The 23,542-nt window shown below is 46.5% G+C and overlaps 1 protein-coding gene across 1 annotated transcript in view; it reads left to right on the top strand.

Annotated features, from left to right (window-relative positions):
- Window positions 1-23,542, top strand: part of MAPKAP1 (mitogen-activated protein kinase associated protein 1) — a 55,327-nt gene that overhangs the window by 7,801 nt on the left and 23,984 nt on the right. Inside the window, exons 3-4 of the mRNA XM_010143390.1 lie at window positions 5,695-5,804; window positions 21,894-22,001. Of these exons, the coding sequence (XP_010141692.1) occupies window positions 5,695-5,804; window positions 21,894-22,001 (218 nt within the window). The remainder of the gene's footprint in view (window positions 1-5,694; window positions 5,805-21,893; window positions 22,002-23,542) is intronic.

Below are 23,542 nucleotides of genomic sequence, written 5' to 3'. Positions count from 1 at the left end.
TGAGCAGAAACGGTTTGCAGAACTTTATATGCTTATTCTCCTGCCAAGGCAAACTCTTCACCACTTGAGTCAGTTCTAAATACCCAGTGGCGGTGGCTGGAAGAAGCCCACAGTGTGTTTTATATTCCGAGCTGAATGTGAATGTCTTTGTGGCGACACAGAGTAGTAAATAATTGAGTTTGATTAGGGAGAGGGACCTCATTATCCCCCCACCTGTGCCCAGCTGGTAGGGGAGGGTCGGAATGAAGCCATTAGCTGTCTCTCTTACTGGCATCTCAAAGAGCTCAAATACATCTGTGTCTTATTTTCGTTTCTGGCACAATCAGTCGAGCAAGCTAAGCAGGCATGACCGAATTTGGCAAGTTCCAAGGACTCTGGCAAAGTTACCCAAGGAGAAGACGGAGGGCAGTCATTCTGGCTTCGCGCTGCCCATTAGTCTAGCGAGCTCTGGTTTGGGGAAACGTCTGCTGTGGAAAGCAGCACTTTGTCCAATGTCAGACGCGGTGCTCGCAAACAGCCCTCGCTGATGGCGAGCACGATTTGTCAGGAGGAGTCAAACAAAGCCCCGTGTTCATGTAAATGCAGACTTCTCCAGATGATGAAGTAATACCTGAAAGACTCTGAACGGAGGTGGCTTAAAATAAATCTGTGCTATCATTAGGGCATTTTCCCTTGGAAATTTTATTATCACAACTTGACATACTCGATCTAATGGTGTTTCGAGGAGTTGCAGCTCAGCTGCCAGTTGGCACACAGGTGACATTTGGCATGCAGTTCCTCCGCTCTGAAGCACTTTTTCTTCTGTTTTGATATTATGTTTAAATTGCTTAGACTATTATATATGTATTTTTCAAAACAGCACCTCTGCTCTAGCTGATAGATGAAGGTTTGAAACGTTTTTAAAGTATCTGGCTGTCGTCATACATTTAGAAATTCAATTCAAAGCTTTGAAATGTGTTTTTCGCTTCGACGACGGAAGCGCTCCCCAAAAGGCCTGTTACCCATTTTTACAGGGGTGCAGCTAATCTACAAAGTGTATTTTAGAACATTCATGAAATGCAAACGTATGGCAGTTAGCGTGGGTGCCGACCTTAGGAAGGTGGGCTCCCAGGGCAGCCAGCGGGAGGGGCCGGGCCCCAGGAGCAGAGCCGCGGCAGGAAGCTGCCTTGTTCGCTGTCTAATGATGGCTTCTGCAAGCGTCAAAATGCAACCGGTTACGCTCAAAAGCATGCCGAGTTATCCAAGGCTAACCCAAGATGCACTAAAGTGACATAGTTTAGGCTCGGGGTGATAGCTGTGGCTGGCACAGGTTCATACCACGGTGCGCTTTCTCTTAAGAATCACCCGGTGTAAGTCCCTTGCGTCACCCAGGATTTTGAGTTGTAACTTTGTGCTGATCAAGTAGAAATCGTTATTAGTCATTCACAGGCTCTGCCAACCATGCCAACCCCTTTTTGCTGCGACCTTTAAGTGCTAGAAATTCCACTTCAGTGTTAAAAAAAATATATTAAAAAATTTTTTTAAATCGCTCCAGATTGGAAAGGCAGCTTTTAGAAAAGTTTGTTTCTCGTTCCAGACAGAAACCTTTTGTCCTTTAAATGGTGGGGTTTTATTCTGTTCCACAAAGGGAGCCCTTGGGGAGGACACGGCCGTTTCCGTGCCACCGCTGAGCACTGTCCCCCCCAGTCAGCACCCTGGCGTCAGCCCGCTGGAGCTCTCGCCTCGGCTGTTGTTTTCTTTTTCCTCTTCTGAACCTTGCCACCCTGGCTCCAGCGCCGAGGCTGTAAAAGAAGATGGAAAGCCAAGTTACCGCAGAATGATCACTATCATTAACATTCACGGGTGGTTCACTTATCATTCCTGACTGCACAGACATGGCAGCCGTTATGAAACGTCCACAGGTGTAGCACGATGATACATATTACAGTGTGCCACAATGGATTTATGTATTCAGTAACAAAAGAAAAGTGTAATGAAAAAATACAGAAGGTAATCCTTTATTCCTCCACTGCACAATTTATCAGTAATGCCTGCGGATGATAAGTGCCAGGGATTTCCTTTGCTTGATTTAACCTTGTCACCCAGGTATGTTTTTGCAAAATGACAGAAAATACAAGCTGAGGAATTTCTTTGGCTTCCAATTTGTGAGCAGCAGTTTTAATTGATTGAAGAGCATCTGCTTTTCTGTCTGGTTTTCTAGTGGGTTGACTTAAAATAAAGGTACCACGCGTTAGCGGGGGAAGCTAAACCCAGTAATTTATAATCATAATGAAGGATACGCTGGAATTAGGTTGAGCGAGGACAGTTCATGCCCATTTTCAATGCAGAGCAGAACTGGGCAGCTGGCAGCGTGACGTGGGCTGCGGGTTTCTTCCAGAAGAGCCTCGCTGTGCTCTTTTCACGTCAAGGCGGGTTGCAGTAGATCGATGGTGGTGAAGGCGATCGGTGCGAAGGGTGGTCCCAGGACCCTGGCCCGTTCGACCGCGCTCCAGTGCACTGGGGCCAGCGCCAGGCTTCTCCTCCGCTGCGGCGCAGGAAATGCGCTCCGACACACGGGCCTGACCGCGGGATGACAGCAGGATCCCTTTGGTCTGGGCTGAAATCCACTCTCAGTTCAGGTTTGTGGGTTACAGAGTGCTAAAACATCAGTCTTGAGCTTCTCTGCTGAATTGTTGGAGAAAACCAGCACGGCATGCCCAGGGAGCTGGAGCAAAGGCAGGGGGAACCGTGCGTCTGAACCGGGACGGGCGGTTCGGACCCTCGGGCTCTCTTCCAGAGCAAATATCCAAAAGTTTACAAATGCGGGCTGCGCATCACGTTTCACTGCCCTCGCCAAAGCCTCGCGTACTGGAGAGCACACTAAATATAGTAAAACACAGAGGGCTTTCTTATTTTGCTTTGATCAGTAAAATAAACTTCTAAAGATTGTTCTGGGACGAGGTCCAGCTTCTGCAGCAGAGAATGGCGGTGGCTCAGGCATGAGTTAGTGATAGAGCGTCAGGAAAATGAGTCTGACAGTTCTCAGGCCAGCTGCTCGATTGAAAGAGCCGACCCAGTCGGGATGGCCTGAAACACGAGCGGCATCAACCCCAGCATGTGCGTTCAGCTGAGGGGTCAGGAAGCGAGAGACAACCTTCCCCTTTCGGGAGGTTCCGGCTGCGTGCTGGCGTGACAGCCCCACGCCGGGCCGTGGTCGTGGCCTCGTGCCCTGCGGGAAGCGGGGCTGCTCGGGGGTGCGGGCTGCAGACCCTGTGGGGAAAACACATTTGAAAAACATTTTATACTAAAGGGAAAAAAGTACGATTGTGACTCCAGTCGTTTTGGCCACAGAAGGTTGTGGAAGACTTTCTTCACCTTTGCTGGGTGTTTTTCTGCAGCGTTTTAATTTGTGTTCCTGAGTTCTGGCTGCAGTTGTCTGGAAGCCTTTCAGTATTGCAGGGCGTTGTATGAGTTCCCTGAAGGTGCCGCGTGTCTTTAGTATCGCTGTTCAACGCCGGGGTCTAGTGCAAGGCCTTGCTTCTAGCGCTTCATGGGCAAACACCGTGTTACTTAAATAAAAGCACAAAGACAGTTCTCTTTTTGTAATTATCATTCTATAAGAGGTTTTTCACTTAAAAAAATCCACCAAATGCAGCTCAGCAGCTCAGTGGGGACTAGAGTTGTAGTGACTTTGGGATGCAAGGCAAACAATCGGGTTGCTGCTGGGCAAAGGCGAGGTGCATGCGGTGCTCGTGGACGGTGCACGGCCCCGTAGCAGCTTAAGGGAGGATTTGCTCATCAGCGAAGAGTTTAGGAAGGTCTCTGCTCGCTGTGTGTCATCAGTCAGAACCGCTGAATCCTCAGGCTGTAGGAGGATGGTGATCTCACCACATGGCTGGTACTCCCTCATGTGGAGCCATGGGCTCAGTTCTGCTCCTCCTGTGTTAAACGCAGGGCAGAAATCAAGAGCAGAAAAGTAGAGGCGTGAAAAGGTTGGGAATATTTGGTTTGAAGACAAGTAAGATAGAGTTACAAATAATAAATGGTCTAGAGAACATAAATTTGGGGCTTTTAGGCAGTTTCATTTTGCCAGGAACAAAGGGAATTGAGGATGAAATTAGGATGAGACTGCCTCGCAGCTGATGAGGAGGAAATGCTGTTTTGTACCAGTGCCTTGTGGGACTGTGCTGTGGGGTGCGGAGCTGGGGCCGAGCTGCCCGAGGAGCTGGGGGATGCTCTGGACAGCCCCATCAACACGTTACTGACAGCACGGCAGGCAGTTCAACTTTCGGTATGCGTGAAGGACCACCCGTGGTGGATTTCTTGACGGTCTTCAGCCTGTTCCCTCCACTCTCGGCAGATGATGTTGAGTTGAAAAGCTTTACTGGGGTAAATAAGGTAGCTCTGCTCTGTGAGGGGGGTGAAAGGGAACAGTGTGTGCTCGCTGTTCCAGTAGCTGCAACCAGAGCATGAGAGAGCCACAGGACAGTGGGTGGTGGCCAGCGTGTGCCCAGGCGGGAAGTCCACTGGCCACCGTGTCCGCACTGCAGCCAGTGGCCGGGAGCGAGTGTTAACGGAGGGTGAGGGCTTGAGGATGTCATTTGTTTGCCTAGGCTGTGTCACAGCCTGGGGCAGGGCTGCCACATCTGAGGTGACCTGAGCTGGTGTTCCCAATGTTTGCCTTACAGCGACCTGTGATGTGGGCTTGTTGTAACGGTGTCCTTGTGCTGCGGGGATTGCTTGTGACTGCCAGTGGCTTTTAAAAATATTCCAGCTGTGATGTTTGTGTAGAGCTCTGCTCCCTGATTAAAATTCCTGGTTGCCAGATACAAAGCTCCTCCTCCTGTCTAAACAGCTTTGCAAAACAGTTTTTTCCCTGCAGTGCAAATCTCTCCCCGTGGGTGCGGAGCAGCTCTCGAGTTCCTGCGCCAACTGTCTGCAGTGACATCTACTGACACGAGCAGAGATTGACTGCAAGGGCTAAGGGGCAGCACTTCCCGCGACGTGAATCCCCTGTCTGTGCTATTACATGGTCCTCTTCCCACTGCCCCAGTGATGCCACACTCAGGATTTGCCTGGTGGTATCTTCCGCAGCCACCCCTGCACTGTTTGCGGTGCTTGCCCGCGTGTGGACCCTCTGGTGGGCCACGGCTGGGACAGTCCTCGCTGCCCTAAGCCTTTCCCGGAGGTTTTGTGCCATGGTGTTCTCAAAAGCGGGTCCAAAGGAAGGCTGTTACCTCTGTTTGAAATAACCCTGTGTGTCAGTAGTGCTGAAAAGCCACAGTTACTACTCTGGGAGTTGTTTTTCCACTTCTCCTTAATGATTTGTTCATCTGCTGGGGGGACACGGGTGGAGATGACATTGCAGACTGTTCCTCTTGCTGCACTCTGAAACGCCTTGCAGAGACTTAATAATGAGTAGCTGAGGAGCTCTGCAGGTACATTTCTTCATTTTTCTTTTTCTGTGATTAACACAAATTGATCAAAACTAAAGATAAATTAGGAAAATTCTTACCCACCTCAGTCCATGTCCTTATTTCTGTCTCTGCCTTTCTAAGGGAGTTTGCTCTGTTTCTCCTGTTATAAACTTACTGTCACAGCACAGCTTTGTTCAGTGGTGTGCCTAACAAGTCCTTTGCTTGAAACTGATGGAAATTGCGGTGAGCTGCCTGATGATGATTGTTTTGTAAAAATGCATGTGCATCTGTCTTGCAGAAATGCTGCTCATGGATTCTCACTTATTCAGGTGGACAGTATGAAGGTCACCATGAAGGATATCTTACAAAAGGCCTTAAAGAGAAGGAAGGGATCACAGAGAGGCTCAGGTGGGTTATTTATTGTATTTTCTAGAGGGTAGGGATTTTCCAGGAGCATATTTTGTATCTCTTTTTAACTGTTGTGAAAGATGCTCAGTTTTTTTCTGTGGGTATTGTGATTTTTCAGCAGCACTCGGAAGCAGTTCTGCGCTCAGGTTTGTGTGCTAGACACTGGCAAAAAGCAGGCAGTGGAGGAGCTGCATAACGTTTGCTGCAGAGCAGTATATCCATTACTGCAAATATTTATTTATGATAACAAAGCCATTTGCATTCAAGTCCAGCTCATGGTAATTTGAGATGATGGGTGGAAGTACAGTAAGACCAGTCCTTGACAGAATTTGTATACTTCTAATTTATGGAAGAAAACGATGCTGAGTATGATTTGAAATAATTTAGAGGATTCATCGATACTTGTAGAGAAAAAAAAGAATTTACTTTCTGCAGCATTGTCAAAATACTGCTATTATATTTAAGACATACCAACATTTTAAAAAAGAAAATTTTCCACACTTGCATTTATACTTCAGAGGAATGCTTCTCCAGGGTGTAAACATGCATTTACATAGATGTTAGTGTATATATTGCGAAAGTATAAGGCTGAGAGATCTTTCCAGCAACAAGAAATAATTACTGTGAGGAATTGCACCAAGTCCTGTCACGCAACAAAGGAACTTTAATATAAACCTCTCTATATAGTGGGTGAAGATAAGGATCTTGTCTTTGTAAATGAATGAAACCTCCTTATATATCCTTAGTTTTAACTATGGGAGAAGAAAATAAACCCTGTTCTCTTCAGAAAAAGTAGTTCAGTGCAGTTTTTAAACGAGTATATAATCTGTCATGGATTTAATTAGCTATCTTCAGATGAGAGCTGAAGTTTTAATAAAAGTTAGAAGAGATAACACAGTGAAGGACATGGATGAGCTGTCTCAAGGCCATATTCCAAGGGAACGATAAGAGCTGTAAAAAATGGCAGAGGAGAGCAATTGAATGAAGCAATGAAAATCTGATTCTCGTAAAAAAAAAAAAAAAGAAGAAGAAAAAAAAAGAGGGGGCGGGGGGGAAGAGAGCGGGCGAGATGCTGGTAGGGGTGGTTGTAGATGAGACCCGCCAGCGTCTGCAGCAATTTGGCCGCTGGCCAGGAGTCATTGTTCACCCTCGGCTGTGGCGGCTCGGTCCAGATGTGCCAACTGCACGTTTCGGCTTTTGCCAGCTGACTGCGCCGTTTGATAACCAGCTCTCTGGATGCCCATCACTGGCCGCAGAGATAGAATTAAATGATGATGATCTTCCCACAAGTTGGGAGAGGAAACAATGCATATAAATCTTGATTTCATCTCAGCGTGAGAAGTCTTTATCCATCATCACTCATAATGAACAAGTCGTTAGCTGCGATGAATGGTGCTCTGTTTTTTTCAAACACCTCTTTTGTTCACTTTTTGGGTGACTTTTATTTATTTCCTGGGGTCAGATTTCTCTTCCCTGAAGGGAGGTGGCTAAAGGATTCACTTAGCTCAGTCTTCAAATCACTTTCCTCCTGCCTGTAACAGATGTTTTACTCTTTGTCCATTTGAAATTTGATTTTGCTTTTATTTTGTTACTTTTGCTCAGTAGTTTAGAAATGGAATGAACCTGTCATTTATTTCTTCAGCTAATAATTCATTTCTACTGTCTTGGCACTCCTGCTCAGAAGCCTTTGTACATACAGGGTGTATAAGCATGTATGGATCATTTGGGGTTTTTTTAATTATGTAAGAAATCATTTAAATTTACTGTTTATAAATTATCCACGTGACATCTCCCCTATTGGAGATAGGGCCATGGTCCCTGTGGATATAGGCACAGCAGAAGTCATGACTAAAAACCTTTTGGTTACTCATAGGAGTAGTTACTTTCAAGCATGTCATTAGATTTCCTGAGATGGTCGGTGTTGCTTGCAGGTGACAGTTTAACCTTGTGTAGACACGTCCAGAACTAGGACTAGCACTTGTAAGCTTCGGGAACTGGAGTCACTGCAAGAAGAGTGACCACTCTGGGAAGGGTTTCTGCTTGAGTTCCCGTATTTCTGGATTTCATAAATGAAATAACCATTTTTGTTTTGTTTTTTAAATGTTGATGAGCACTCATAGTGCATTATTGGAGTTGTCGTGTAATGCTGTCACATGGGTGAAGGGACTTCCCAGATTAGGTATTTATGTATTAAATTGGTAAATCACAGATTAAACTTTTTTATTAAAATCATCTTCCTTATCCAGAACTTCCCTTCTTATTCCCAATTACTCCCAAAACTGTGATTCATCAGTCAGCAGACTTTGGGGGTGCAGGAGAGGTTGGAGGGTCTTGCCTCCAACGGTTGCGGCTGTCTGCACAGAGGGGTCCTGTGCCCTCTGGGCGGGCACGAGCCTTGCAGAGCCCCAGTGCCGCAGAGACAGAGCAGGTGGAAACGCCGCCCGGGCTGAGGGACAGCCGACGCTTGGGATGTCGCCACATGGGCGTGGGTAGAGCGGGAGTAGAGCAAGATTTTGTCATCATTCTTCACCGACCATCAGATTCTTCATTATTTGGAGTGGGTAGATACGCCTCTTAGTTTCACTGGGAGATGCTCAGATAAATGGAATTTCAGATCAGACTATTAGCACAGCGCGGTCCTCAGCCCTTGTAGTTCAAGTCGTTATTAAGCAGTGGATTAGGATGTCAAAGTTCTGAATAAGACGTAAGACGTAATTTAGGAGAAGCATTTCTTCTCATGCAGTAACGCTTCCTTTTGAGGGGATTGTTCTGGTTTTTAAGAAGTACTAACCAAAAATAGATTTAGCCTGTTTATCTAAAGCTTTTGTAACAGTTTAATAAAACTGAGATGCCTATGAACTTGCCGGCACATTCTCCATGTGCCTCCAGACCAGCCTTCACAGGACAAATGAATTTATCCCGTTTACAGCTTATGCTGTTTTCAAGTACTTGTATAAGAAATTGCTTTTGACCTATTGTCACCGCTGACGTACGTGACATTTTTCAAACTGGCCCTATGTTTGCGGGAAAATGTGAGCGTTGGTTGGCTGCTTTGGGTGAGGAAGGAATTGAAGAATTTCTGTGGCAGAGTCAGGAAGGGGATGTTCCAGCGTGACCAGGGCTAAAATACTTGACTAGTTTTCTCAAATTATTTTATTCAGCCCCTAGTCCACAGCTTATAAGTGGATTTTTCAACAAGCAGTTGAGTCGCAGGTTCGTGATAATCCACACGCCTCAGTCACCTCTGTCATTCTGTGACCTTCTGAGCTTCTGTATTTTTGACTTTTGTTCAACAGTGCCGTTACTATCCCTGCAGCCGCCAACCCCGGCCAACCTCCGGCAGCTCCAGGCTGTCAATGGCACAGAAAGTTTCTCTTGACGAAGGGTCGCGCAGAGCCCAGGTTTCCACACGTTCTGTTTCACTGGCACTCGTGTAGCTGTAGTGTGAGCTACATCTGTAAAAAATAGCAGTGTGTTTATTTCAAAATCCATTTTGTTGGAAAGACTAAAGCTGAATGAAGGCTTTTGACTGCAATTCAACTTCAAGCCAAAGCTGCAGGAAGATACAGGCCAGTAGGAGAGAGGGGTGGGGTACAACCTTTGTTTTCTAGAAAATGGCATGAAAAAAATGAAAGTAATATTCTGATGGTGCCTGGCTCTATTTTGCTATTAGATAAAATCATTGTCAACTGTTGAAACTGTTTCACATTCCTTGCAGTTCTCTTTCCTTAGTGTCACAAGGCTTTTTCCTTAGATGTATGAACTCACCCATTTTTAAATAATAATTTCTGAGTCAATCAACAGGAAACGCAGGTGCTAAAATAACCTGTGTGTGCTGTAGCTGGGAGAACCACGGCCCTGAAGTCGTTTTGTAGAGGACATGGTTGTACTGAAGTGGTGCTTTGGGAGCCCAGTGACCTGTCCCACCACAGGCAGCAGCAGGAGGTTAATGGGAATACTGCATCATCTCTTGCCACGTGCCCAAATAACCCACTGGAAGAAGTTCCTGGGAATGGCTGCAAGTTAGGGAGAAGCCTGCAACAACCAGTCAGTGCTGTATACTGGGGAAGATAAATCTGCGGAGGAAATCATTGAGGCAGATGTTTAATTAGTTGGAGTCGGGCTGGATAAATCGGGATAGGAGCTGTCTGTGCAGATAGGCTGGTGTGCCCGCCTTTCCTCTGGGCTGGTTTCATTGTCTTTAAAAACTGCTCTTTTCGCTTAGGCAAGAAGCAGCAAAACCAGTCATATAACCTCGCTGTTATTGTAATGGATTCCCTTGTGTACACTCATAAAATAGAAAACGTAATTGATGTTTTCTTACGGTAATGAAAAATAACTAAGTAGAACACTTTATCATCCATTTGTTTAACCTATTGCGTGCTCAGCAGCATGTATTGCACATGCATATTTTACGTGAGAGCTGGAAGTAAAACACTCTGGTTGTGGAACGAGCTCCCAGAGGAGACTGGTCTAACCCAGCGAAGGACCACCGCGAGGGAGGCTTGGTGGCATCTCTCATGCAAGAGAGTTTTCTCAAAAGATCCAGAATGGGAGAGAAAGAGACCCAGGGTGGGGGATGTCCTGATCGCGGTGGGCGCAGCAGGGAGGAGAGAAAAGCCGAAAGCAACCTTGGGTGCTGCAGGGACCTTGCTGTGTGTATCACGTTGCCCGGGGCAGTGGCAGTGGGATGCAGACCCTGAGGAGAACCCCCGCACCCATCGGTAGCTGACGGATTGCTTTATATAAACCAGCCGTGTCTAGATCTCTTGGAGAATGTTTCTGAACGTTGTGAGCACTCCAGCAGCTGCTGGTTTAAATATAAAACGGGTCTGCGGTGTGGCAGAGCTACGGAAAGGGAATCACATGCTTGTAATCGTGAGCGTAAGAACTTCTCGTTCTCCCTGAGTTTGTCAGTGAAAATGTCAGATATGGTGCTGGCTGGCTTTAGGACAGATACAGAACGGAGGCTGGAAAGGTCTTTGTGGAAGGTGAGGTTTGGGTGGTTTCGTACTTGGTGTAATTCTGCTCCCTAGAAATCGGTGAGAGTCTTAATACTGACTCCTACAAAAGGAAGATATTACCATGCTTTTATCACCCCCACCCCACCCCAGGCTTTGCAGAGCAGGGTTTGCAGGTCGTAGAGATCACGTTGCAGAACTGAAATGCCATTATCAGTGTAACTCGATTGGTTTTCTGCTGGATGGTTTTCCTGCACAGCCGGTCGTGTGTGCGTTCCTGCTGGCCGCGCTTGCACCAGCGCGTGCATGTCACCCGGGTAGGCGGTGGCAGGCGTACGTGTAAGTCCTGCTTGGTCAGAAGCAGTCAGCTGGACCGAGGGACGAATGAGGTGCAGAGAGCACAGCCCAGCGCAGAGGGGCTCTGGCAGCACCCACCTTGCTCTGGGCAGGCGCATCTTACCGGGCGCTCTGTGCCTGCACTAAAGCCCCCTCTCAGCATGGTCTATAAAATAGGTTTGTGTGGCTTCCAGGTTTAAGAACTTAAGAAAGATGATAACTTCATTCTTGACACTTTGTGTATCTTGATGCCATGGTGATTCTCAAATTAAATATGTGCAGGAACTATATGTACACTTGGAAGTCATCTTCCTCGCCTTTGAGCTGTCTCCTTCCTTCTGCTCTTCAACAGACACATTCTCTGCGATGCCAGTTGCCTTTTCCTCCACAGCTTGACTGCATGGACTATAAATACTAATGTAAAGTAAATAAGAATGGGGAGAGAATGTGTACAGAGGCTTTGTTTTCAAACAAATTAGGCATTGATGTCAGTGTATAAAACCGGAATGCTCTTAGAAGGAAACGAGAGACAAAACTAAACAATGTAAAAAGCTGAAATGTTAGAATAGTCCAGCCTGTTTCTGGTCCGTGTCAGCCTCTCTTCATTTGAAATTTCTTGTGAACAGAGAAACCTTGTCTGATCAATCTTCTCTGATTTTAAGTAGAAATTCTTTGCAGGGTGAACATGCTACTGATTATTATTTAATAGCTGCTTCAAACAGCAAACATCCCCGGACCAGAAACGCTCGGTCCTTTTAAGAACAAACCGCTACACAAGTTTAATTGTTATAAACAATACCTCCTGCCAACATTTCACAGACATGACCTGTATTTTCCGTAGGTTAGAGTGAGAGTTATTAACTTAGTATTCTGTTCAGTTTGGAGAAAGACTAATACTTTTTCTATAAATGAAAACAGCTGCTCTACAATAACATTCAAGCATTTGAGTCCCTAACAGCTGTCAGCTAGTGCTTTTTGCATTCTTTAAAAGGTGCAAAGTGAACAAAAATAGTCTAAAATAATCTCACAAGGCTGGGTAAGTGAATTATCTCACTGCCACAGGAAGCCAAGTAATAAGGAAAGAGAAAAATGGAAGAAACAGGGATAGGACTTAAAAATAAAAGCCTCCGTATCATATTTTAGTCTGTACAACAGAACCAAAGGAATTATAGCTGCAAAGGCCAGTTAACATAATCTGTTCCCTCACCAGTTAGAACTCAGAGCTGTGGCAAGCAACACAACCTGTTACAAAACCCTGTTGTGTGGCGGTTTATTATTCCAGTATTTTGGATTTGCTCACACAGAGCTGTTAAATTAATCCTTCAGGACTCTGGGAACAGAAGCTCTAAATGAAGAGTGCTGCTGCAGACACGAGGCTCGTCCTCCTTCCAGAGAGCAGCAAGGGGAAAGAGGTCCCAGTTCTGCTTAGAAATTTGCCTTCTAACCCGTCAGTCTCAGCACCACTTTTAATGCCAGGGTTTCGGTTCAGCCTGTCCCACGGTTTCTGTATTGCTGGAGTATCTCAGCAGTCACGGCTGTAAATACGTGGTCCTGATGCTGTGGTGCCACGTGTAGTTTGTCTTGCTTCTGCCTCCCGCGGATGCTCAGGAGAGCCAGGAAGGGCCACAACAGCTCCGTGTCCCAGGGCCAGGTCCATGTCCCGCAGCCAGCGCACCCATCAGGGAGGTGGCCCAGGAGAGCGGTGGAGGCTGGCGGGGAAGGGACAGCACAGGAGTTGTTCACAGCGCATGGATTCGCTCCCTCTGTGGAGCCGGTTGTCTTCAGTCGTGAGGGCAGATTTCTGCGGGGGGCTCCACAAAGCTGGCCCCGGGTCTCTGTCACATGCGCAAAACAGCTCGGCTGAAACTGCGCGTGGGACTTGTGCACAGGCGAGGAAGCAGGTTCCATCTCCCTTTTGATTTCTAAATTACTGGAAATTAGGCCTTTAAAGAAATGTAACGGTGTGGCTTTTAAAAATATCCCTAAGAACCTCCGAAACAGAGTATAACTCTTGTAACTTCCTAAATAGGTTAAACTCCTTGGATTCATGGGTATATTTACTGCATATATGTATTTTTTAATTGATCTATATTACAAAAAAGGCAAATTAGGAAGATAAAAGAAACTATGTAAAATCACAGCCCTGTGATTAAGGCATTTTTAAGAGATGAATCACAATTAGAATAAACTGTCATTAAAGTTTGATACTGTCATTGAATGATGGTAACAGGAGTTTAAATTTAAACATAAATATGTTAGAGTAGGCGATGCATATGTTTGCTCTGACTCTTCGAGAGATGGAAGCCCTAGCATCTGTGACAGTGAAAAGCCAATTAATTTATATTTCCTTGTGTTTACGTGCGTGCTTTTCTGCTTAATGGTAGTTTTGAGTTTCTTTGGCTTTCAGTGCTTTGTTTTGGATAATTATAGCATCCCTGCAGAGCCTTCTGCCTCTGGTTACGAATGGAAATACCTGGAAATACTTCAGGAATCCTGGTTTTCCTCGCATTAAGCCGTTTATATTAGCAGGGTTTATATTAAAAAGAACATCGGTATTTGCAGATCCCTGGTCAAGACTCTCCCGCTTGCTGCCCCCATTTCAGCAAAGAGGTAATGTAGTCAGAAAGGTGTCAGTGAAAGCTGTAGCCCCCGGCTGTCCCCGCTTTCTCCCCATTTGCCCGGTGAGGAGCCGGCTCTCAGCTCCTGCGGCTGCTCCTCGAGGGGCTCAGCGCTACTGGGCTGCGGCTTTCCTCACCCTGCTCCCCACCCTCTGCCCCGCGTCCCTGGAACTGTTTGGGTCCTGCTTGCTCTCTGCCCTGACGTGTGTTCGAGACAGAGGAAGGATCACTTGCTGCTTGGCTTTGTAGCAGATTTTCCTCAGCAGGATTGGTGGTGTGCAGGGTGAGTCCCTCGGTGCTGGCAAGGGTGGGGTAGAGGTGGATTGAAATTACTCCCTTCTGCCTACAAACTCTGTTTTTCAGCGGTAATAATTCATTTCAGCGAGCCCTTTGTCACCAGCCTGCTGATGCTGAGCAGACACAGACTTGACAGGGGGACAAGGAGGTTGGTGTTCGTGGAGCAGCTCATTGGGAATAAAGTTTGCAAATAGTTTGTCAGAATAGAAATAGCTCATTAGTCCTTTGCATTTGGGCCGCAGGATTCTGGACGTCAGCCCGAATGGCTGAGGAGAGTTTTTCATGCCTGGCTTCTGAAATGACAGTGAAATACTGAACCAAGGCTATTTTAGAGCTGTTGGTATGGAGATCATACCTTTATTGGTGGATCTGCATTGCTGATAAAGCTGTAATTTATGTGGCATTTTAATTCCGTGGTTCAGTGTTTGGATGATGGAGACTTTTTTGTTCGTTTTGTCCACTCTGATGAAGGACAATACCACTGGTACACCAGGTGCGTCATGGGATCAGCTCCTTCTGCCAGCCTTCTGTGGCACCGGAGTTGCTCCGGCCGGGTGGCTCCGTTGCCCCTGGCTGCAGTGCTGTCACATACAGGTCTCTAACCAGGAAAGCCCCTCTCTGTCTGTCTGTACAATCCAAGTCAGGAGGGCAGAGGCCTCGCAAATAACTGCCCGAGTGTGGGCTGCAGGATGTTCTCTCTGGTGCAGGCTGTGGAAGGGGCTTGGGGTGCGTTGGCTGCAACATGCACTGCCCTGACATCGTCTCCTAAATCTGTGATTAAAAAAAAAAAACCCTGTACATCGTATTTCTGCTTTCGGTACATTGTAGATCAAACAGGATGATCTCTTTCTCCTCTCAGCTTTATTTACAACCATCTATTGCTAATGCCAAAAGAATAAAAGTCTGTAGCAGGAATTAAACCAAGCGCTTTTGCTAACACTGCAAAGGCTGGTTCGTGCTGGCTGCGCTGCATGTCTCCTATTCTACGAAAAAGCAATACATAAATGAGGTGTTTGTTTCCTTTTAAGGGGCTTTTGACTAAATTCTTTAATTTCACTGGCTGTCAAGGTAGTGTTAAGTAAAATGGGTTTGAACTGCTGTAGTTTTTGTGTACTGGACTAGATGTCAGAAACCTTTGCCATCACTGGAAATTCTGTCACTCTGGATTTACTATCTGTTTCCCACAGCTGAATTCTTAAGCAGTGTGATTTAACACCTTGGCTCTCCATCAGCCGGGCCTGGCATTTATTTGAATGCATTACACCACTGGTTTCCATAAACTATTTTACAATTGTTTCATATAAATGACTGTTTATTTCTACAAAAACCATCTGTATTTCTGCGGAGAGTAGCAGATAACTGTATGTAAAATTCAGTAATGTCACAACAGTGCAAGTTAAGAAAAAACAGATTGGACTACAAAAAAAACACGCATGTGAGTAATGTTAAAAGTTTGTTTTCACCATTTAAATATCTTTATTTATTAACCAGTATTTGCATTTGTAATGATAAAATCTTTATTCCACTTCAGAGGTGTTGAGGGGCTTTGGGGATTTTTAACGGATAAACAGATTTAAGATGTCCTCGTAGCAGTAAGATTTGAGATGTAAACATTCTGGCTTTACAGCTATTTCCTCTCCAAGTGTTTACATATTTTCTGTTGTTGTATTGTCATTGCCAAGCACACAATGGAATCCTTGCCCCTTCTGTCATGTTCTAAGAAAAACCCTACAGAAGGAGGCCTGAGCCCTCTCTCTCTTCCCCGTTTCTGTGCTCTCCGCAGCGTATCGATCCCTCTCCTTCTCCAGTCCTCCTTTGTTTATAGTCCTTGTCCAGAATTCATCTTCCAGCCCAGGGTCAGTGTCCAGCAGTGATGGCATTGCTAGTCTTCAGTGGGGCTCTGTAGAGGCAGCCCGCGCCTGGGAAGGCTCTCCCGGAGGAGGAGGAGGCGGCGATGCCGCGTTTCGCCTTCTCCCAGCCGGCTCCCGAGGAGCATCCACACTGAGCTATTTTAATGCTTCCATATGCTGCCCATGTGCTGGCAGAGGGAAAGCTGGAATCCAGTAGTCTTACACTTAGCGCGACTGATACTTTCTGACAGACTATTTGAAATGATAGAAATACATAAACCTCCTTTTTTTATGACCTTGTAATAGCTGCAACATATTTCCAGCAAATATTTTCTATAGCAATAATAAAAAAGTGATAACAAAAAGATAAATATAAATATAGTTTAAACTCAAAAGAAATCACACTTTCAAAACCTGGGGCTGGAGCAGTGAAGCAATAAATCACGTATCCTTGTGAAAGGAGCAACTTGAAATAGGAAAGTCCCGCAGACATCAGCGTTAAATGTTTATCAGCTGTTTCCTCTTCACTCTGATCCTGTCTTACCTCTGTGTGTGGACAGAGCTGGAAATGTAGCTCTTGCTGTTTCTGATTGCTTGCTGCCTGCCTGCGGAGCGCAGCCCAGACTGGGGGGGCAGGCGGGCAAGGGATGGGGCTGGGGCTGGAGCGGGCCCCGCAGAGACGTGGAGATCCTCCTACACCTCCTGCCGTTGTTTCAGGTCAGAACACCACGTCCTGCACCATCGCAGATGCTCTGGAGGTCTCAGAGCTCTTGGCGTAGCATGTGCTGGCTCACCAGGGACAAGTCTTCACCTGCTGGGTTTTGGTGGGGATTTTTTAGGTTTTTTTACTCTTCTGCTGGAATCAGGAGGGGCGCATACCCTTTTCTGCAGCAGGTCTTGCGTTTGGAGGCTGAAGGCATTCTCACACCAGAGCATTTCTGTAGAGTTGTCTGAGGAGCTTTGCCAGGAGAGTTAGTTTTAAAACTAGTCCACAAATGGTAACAAACCACCATGAGCAAACAGTAGTTGCTGAGGGGTTTGGTAGGGGTCAGATATGAAGATGCTGTACTGTTAAATATGAGCTATAATACGTTGCTCGTATCTGCTGCTCTCTCGGGTGTGGATGGTGGCAACTGTTTGTAGAGGAGAGACCAGGATAGCTTGGCTTCCTCACCAGGGAAACTACAAAACTGTAAAATAAAACAGTAGCAAAGAGCAGAATTAATAGATGACACGTGCGCAAATGCAGTATACTGAGGAAAAAATCAGCCTAGCTTTTGTAGAGCAGGTTGTGCCTCAGAAGGCAGCGAGCAGACTTTGAGGAAGTTGGAGACCATCTGAGGAAGGATGATGTGTTTTATATAGCATGCTTAGACTTCCCAAAAAGATTTGACAAAGGCTCATAAAGCAATTAAGCTGTCACAGGATGAGAAGGAGGATCCTCACATGGGTTAATAATTGATTAAAAGACAGGAAACAAAGACTCGGAATAATAGCCCTCCATTACTAGTAACTAGGCTACTGGTGGTGTTCCAGTGGAACTGGTAGAACCTGCATTGTTCCGTTGATGGGGGGCATGGAAAAGGAGGTGAATGCTGATGTGACAAAATGTGCTGCTGATACAGAAGAAGTACGAGTAGTGCAAATAAAAGCTGCCTGTGAGGCACTGCAGAAGTGTCTCACAATGCCGAGTGACAGAACGATAAAATGAGAGAGGAAATTTGGTGTCAGTGAGTGCCCGGTAACACCCATGGTGGAAAGCAGCCCTAACGGTGTGGATACAGTGATGGGCTCTAACCTCCCATCGGTCCAGAGCAGGGTCCGGGGTGGGCACGGGCGGTGCTCTGCCCACTTCAGCTCAGGGCTTAGGAGCAGTCAGAAAGACAAACCAAAGGTCAGAAACGAGGAAAGGAGTGGGGAGCCCACCAGAAAGCATTGCTGGGCCGGTCGTAAGTCGTGACATGCCCACATCTTAATTGTTAAAAGGATCATACAGAAGTAAAAAGATACAGAATTGGAGGAGTGTGAAAATGGATGGGACGTGAAATGAGCAGCTGCTAGGGAGAGGAGATTCCTCTAGTTTGGAAAAGACGTGACTGGATGCAAGAGAAGTCTCTGAAGCACGTGGGGTAGAGGCGGTAAACGGGAGGGTCTAGCACAGTTGTTCCTCGGATAAGAACAGCGTGTCCCAGTAGCACTGGGTTGGCAATGGCTATGTGGAACAAAAGGGAATTCTTCTCACACAGTGCAATAAATTCCGGAGATCAGTGTTATGGAAATCAGAAATTCGGAAGTGAACTGTAAAGGGAGCAGAAACGGCTGACAAAGAGCATGGCTGGAGCTGGAGCTTCTGTGAGAGTTACAGCAGCTCTTGAGAGGGAGGTGAAGATATGGGAGAAATGGGACGCAGGGGTGTGTTTTCTTGCAGAGGTTCAGTTTTAAACCATTTGGGGTTTTCTGTTTATACTGATCTTTTAAATTCAGGTTTGACAACTTCACAAACATTAAATATTGAGATAAGTCTTTCTGTAATCTCTATTTTACTCTGGTAACTAGTTTGGAGATGGAGGTGGGTTTTGTTCAGCGCCTCCGTCTCTTTTTAAGTGTTGGTATTTGGTTACCGTGCAGACGTAACCCCTGACCGTGGTATTCTTCATTGCTATTGAAAGTTAATGGGGGAAAAATTGCATTCCAAACATTTGAACCTGTAGTAGCCATGGCTGAACTTAGTTGATCTCTGGTGATCGGTTCAATTTAGTTACGATTTTTAGCCATTAGGCTGGGGCTGAATGATGGTGATTTGGTTGAGGCCAAATGTCTGTAGAAAATTGGCTGTTTGATAAGAGCCCTGTTATCAGAGGGGGATACTTTCTCATTTACATTTAGATGAGTATTGATTATTTATTTACTCAGAGAAGTGAGATTCGTTCCCAATCTTATCTCTCTCGTCTCTGCTTGTCAGCAGAAAGAGAGATAGAGCTCCTGACATCAGCCCGAGATAACAGCACTTTGTAGTGAAGATAAAAGTTGGAATGGGCCTTTTTCTAGTCTTGACTGAAAGGATAAGTTTTAAAAATTAGAACTGATGGGTCATGCTTTCAAAACCCCATTCTGAAGGCTTTGCAGCTTAAATGGCAACAGAATTGGTTTGTTGTTATGCGGATGGCCATTCACCTTTTGTAAGAGAGCTGCTTAATTTGATGATGCGGTGGGGTCCTTCCCCGCTCTCCTCTGTGGTGCCTGTGGAGCTCTGCTGGGGAACTGGGGGATGTTGCCTGGTTTGGGTTTAGTTCCTGATAAACCTTCCTCTGTTTAAAGGGGCGCCTTGCCATGGGGAAGCCCGAGAGATCTCTGCAGCATTTGTCATCTGTTGTGAAACAGAGGTCATGAGGATGTGTACAGATGTGTAAAGTACAATTTACCTGATCACAGAATTCTCTAGTTGCCCCAGACACCAGTTACCCTTTGACTGGGTGTGGTGGTGGTGAGGGACGTGACCACTGGTGGCTCTCCGCAGGATGGCGGGAAGCTTGTGGAGCAGCGCGAGGATTGTTTCTGAGATGGGTGATGTTCTTTTGAACCACCAGCTGGTGGAATCGGATGTGCACAGAGGGATGGTAAACCAGTGCCAAGCTCCCGCTTTTAACCTCGTCCCCTCATCATCATGGCTGATGATTCTCTGGTAATTTTAAGGCTTTGGTGGCGCTGGTGTCTGTCCCTCTGCCCCGTCCCGCCGTCTCAGAAGCACAGAGGGAAGTCTGTCACTCTGTGCTGGAGAGTACGGCACGGAGCGAAGGGAGGAGAGGTGTACGGACAGAAATGGCTTAGTGGGACAGGAGAAGGTGCAGTGCTGAAACGTGCCTTTAACGGGAGGGGTCTGCTGGCTCACCACACGCTCTGGGAGCGTCAGCGGAGACGGCACGCGTGGAGGTGCCCGGCAAGGCTGGGGCTGGGAGCAGAGCAGGAGCTGCGGGTGCTCAGGGGACTGGCCGAGCGTTAAGAGCTCCAGGAGGGGCTAGTTTCCCTTCTTCCTCTGCTCTGGTTTTGAATGTTTTTGGGGTTCGAGTGGGAAAGAGGCTGTAAAGGAGAACCAGGGAGCTGGGACGCAGCGATGGACGCTGGCCTCAGCAGATCCCGGTGATCGTGGGCTGCGGCTCTGTCTGCAGCAGGAGCGCTTGGACTTGGGGGTGTGGTACCAGGTACCAGGAACAGCTCTGCTGGCTTTGTCCCTGCTGGGTGCTGTGCAGCATCTGGGTGTGGTTTGGGAACCGCTGGAAGGCACAACTGCACAAAACAAGCAGGTTTTGCTGTCACTGATTCTGTTTTCAAGTACGAATTGATATACCACTTTGATAGTTGTTTCAGTTCAGTGTATTTGGCTTCTGCCTAACAAGCCAGGCCTCTCTTTATTTAATTTATTTTAGATTTTTAATCACATTTCCAGTAGCTGGGAGAGGAGGAGCAGTGGTGCTGTATATATTTGCCTTGCTGTTTGCGCTGGAATGAGATGTCTCTGCTGTCTGTTGCGTGCGGTTTGTTCTGTCAGTGTTCGACCAGCTCCCCGTGCAGCTGCCGGTGGCGCGGGGCAGGCAGGGAGCAGGACACTCGCCTCCCTGGCCAGCAGACAGCCTGGCTCCGGTCTGCCGGACCGGGGAGGCAGCGGGAATAAGGGGGCTCCTTTGTACGGAGACATAACATTCCACTTGGGGAGCAGAACATGCTTGGGCTGCGCAGCGAGCGCTTCACGTGGCTTCTGGGGAGACGGAATGGGAAGCCGTAATTGAAATTCTGCTGTAGTAAATTTAAAATTAATTGGCTAACAAATTCCATTTCTTAGGCATGCCATCTGAGGCTAAAATACTTAATTTTTTTTATATGTCTTAAATATTTCATCATATACTATCATAATTCAAAGTCAGGAAACATTCAGAAATATTTCAAGTGCTGATGAAGAGGGAATAGGTTTCATTACTTCAGTTGTAGCTTTTTTTGTTACAGTAAGACCTGGTTAAAGGTGCTTTGCATCACTTGAATTTTTTTCAGGTATCTGTTTAGCATTATTTTACGGTATTATACAGCAGTTACTTGGCAGAGAACTTTGTGTGCTCTCGGGTGTGGCAGGGGTAGAGATCCACCCTGGGCTGCAGCGAAGACACGGACGTGTCTCCCTCCACCAGCTCCTGCCTTTGCAAGTGGCTGTTCTGCGGGGGCAGCAGGCCCAGGGCTGCCTGGCCGGGCTGTCACCCGCGCTTGTAGTAGTGTGCTCTTTCTTTATTCCAGTTATATATTTATATTCAGTTTATATTCCACACATACCATTTCAGGATCCATTCAACTAAAAGATTTTTTTATTATTATTAAAAAAGTGGCCTGGTGTTTGTAAAAAAAGTTTTTAGAACATGTTCTGTAGTTGGAAAACAGTTTTTTAAGTAGAGTCATCTTTTCTTCGGTGATCTATTTTGAGAAGGAGGAAGTTGGCACCTGAATCTGAAGATCCACGGTTAAACGCAGGGTACATGAGAATGAGTCCTTTGAAGCAACAGCATCTGTACATGTGTATGTTTGATGCAGTTTGGTGTTAGCAGTGAAGATCTCTGGGAAAAGAAAAAATCTGTCCCTCAATGGCCCTTTCTTCTCCTCGCAGCCGTTGAGCTGCTGGGTGATGCCCAGCTGCAGCCGGCGCGTTGTCTCGAGCCAGCCTGGCAGCAGCGCGGGTTCTGCTGCCGCCGTGGGAGGAGGTCCTCAGCCCACGCTCCAGAGCGCAGCCCCTTGAGAACGGCCCTTGTGGGCACGAGTCGGTCAGGCCGAGCGGGGGGCAGCTGGAGGTGACTGGAGCGTGCTGCTCCCTGGTGCACCGTCCTCCCCCGTTCTGTGCCAAGCAGAGCCCTTCCCTTTGGCAGCGAGCGTGGAAACACCAGCGTCTCCCTGCCTCACTGCCAGGCTACACGTTGTCTCATGTTAGTTGAACGTGATAAGCCATCGCTTTGTTAGAAAACAGATGATTTTACAAGTTACTTTATGTTTCAGGTCCTCAGTATCGGCTGGAGAAGCAGAGTGAACCTAATGTCCCAGTAGATTTAGACTGTACCTTGGAGAGCCAGAGCACTTTGGAATTCTGCCTTGTCCGGGAGAACAGTATGTTTCCCCTTTTCACTTTTGCTCTTGTAAACTGCTTAAACTCACATAAGTTATGTATTTTGGAATACATCTGTACTGGCTGGGCAAGTAAGTTTTGACGAGACTCTCTTTCCTGAGGCACTTCTCAGTTGTGCCAAAACACTGTTCCAGAGGCGAATGATGGATTTCATACCTTCTAGTAAATAGTCTGCATCCTGTTTACCACTTCATGATTAATCTTTCTCTGTTAAACTCTGCTCTGTAAAGCTGTGACCAACCCTGAAAATCTCTGGAAATATGAAACTCCTGTTGCAGGCATTGCTTAGTAGATTCAGCAGTTGGTCTGCAGTGTCCATGTCAATATGGTTGTTTAGAAGCACCGATTTTTTTCTAATAGAATTTAAAGAAATTAACCACACAGATATAACTAGAGCAGTTTGATGATTTTTAAAGTGCTGGACAAATAATCTGCTCTCCAGCTATGCTCAAATATTTTTATTGTTACTGTGTTAATGGTCCTAATATTCTTTCCTGATTTATTTCTTTGCAAGAAGTTATATGAAACTTCAAAAAAAAAAAAACATGTGACATTGATTTGTGTTTGTCCTCCATGGCATTTTGGCCTGTCCTTCATGCTTTCCAACATGTCATGCTCTCAGTTCTGGGGTTTTTTTCATTCCATTTTAATTCAGCTGTTAAAATATTGATTGTACTAATGAGGAAACCAGTAACACTGGTGCTCTCAACCAAGACCGTGCTCAGAGCGTTTGCTGCAAACAATCATAGTGAGAATCTGCTTCAAGCAGCAGCAGAGATTTTTCTGTCCTTACAAAGATCAGACCTTTCCATTTATGCTTTTTGGCTGTAGCATCTCATATTTCACCCTAGAAGGACAGCAGAGCATCCCCGCAGCACCTCCGAGTTCCTGGGGCGAGTAGACTCTGCTCCCGTTTCGGTGAGGCCCTGAGCTCACTGGTGGCACGTCACTGCCAGAGCTGAGCCAGAGCGCTCACAGCTTCGGCTGCCCTCCTCTGTAGAGCGGGACTTGCTCTGGTTCATTTCTTCATAAAAAGATTCGAAGAAGCTGTAGGAGAGGCAGAAGGTAGCGGGGGCGCTGTGTGTGAGGAAATGGAGCCATTCTCACTTCACTGATCAATCACTTTCTTCCCCAAGCCAGAACTCCTCGACATCTGCATCCTGGCTATTATGTTTGTATCAGTTCTTAATTTATGAGAAGACACCTACTAGCCATACCTTCGTAGGGTTTGCACGTTGATTAAAAATCACACCTATCGTCCAGGCCCTGTAATTAGAAGGATAGTGTATATACTGCGTTTTTAACATATTGTCATCATCTGAGGAGGAATCCACGCCATGCCGCGTAGCTACGTCTCACGAGTGACTAGTTTGAAGTTGCACCATTATTTCAGCAGAAAATCTGTCCTAAGTTTGTAAGTGGTTCAGCGGGAGGCATTTGGTCATGCAGATCAGAGGCAAATGCTCCAGGAGAGCCTCAGAGGCCTCATCCCATAATAATCGACAGTGTAATGTTGAGGGAA

This window comes from Buceros rhinoceros, unplaced genomic scaffold (assembly GCF_000710305.1).
Source record: "Buceros rhinoceros silvestris isolate BGI_N320 unplaced genomic scaffold, ASM71030v1 scaffold21769, whole genome shotgun sequence".
In the NCBI taxonomy this organism is placed as follows: domain Eukaryota; kingdom Metazoa; phylum Chordata; class Aves; order Bucerotiformes; family Bucerotidae; genus Buceros; species Buceros rhinoceros.
The sequence above is the reverse complement of the archived record's forward strand: the minus strand, read 5'-3'. Positions and strand labels throughout refer to the sequence as shown.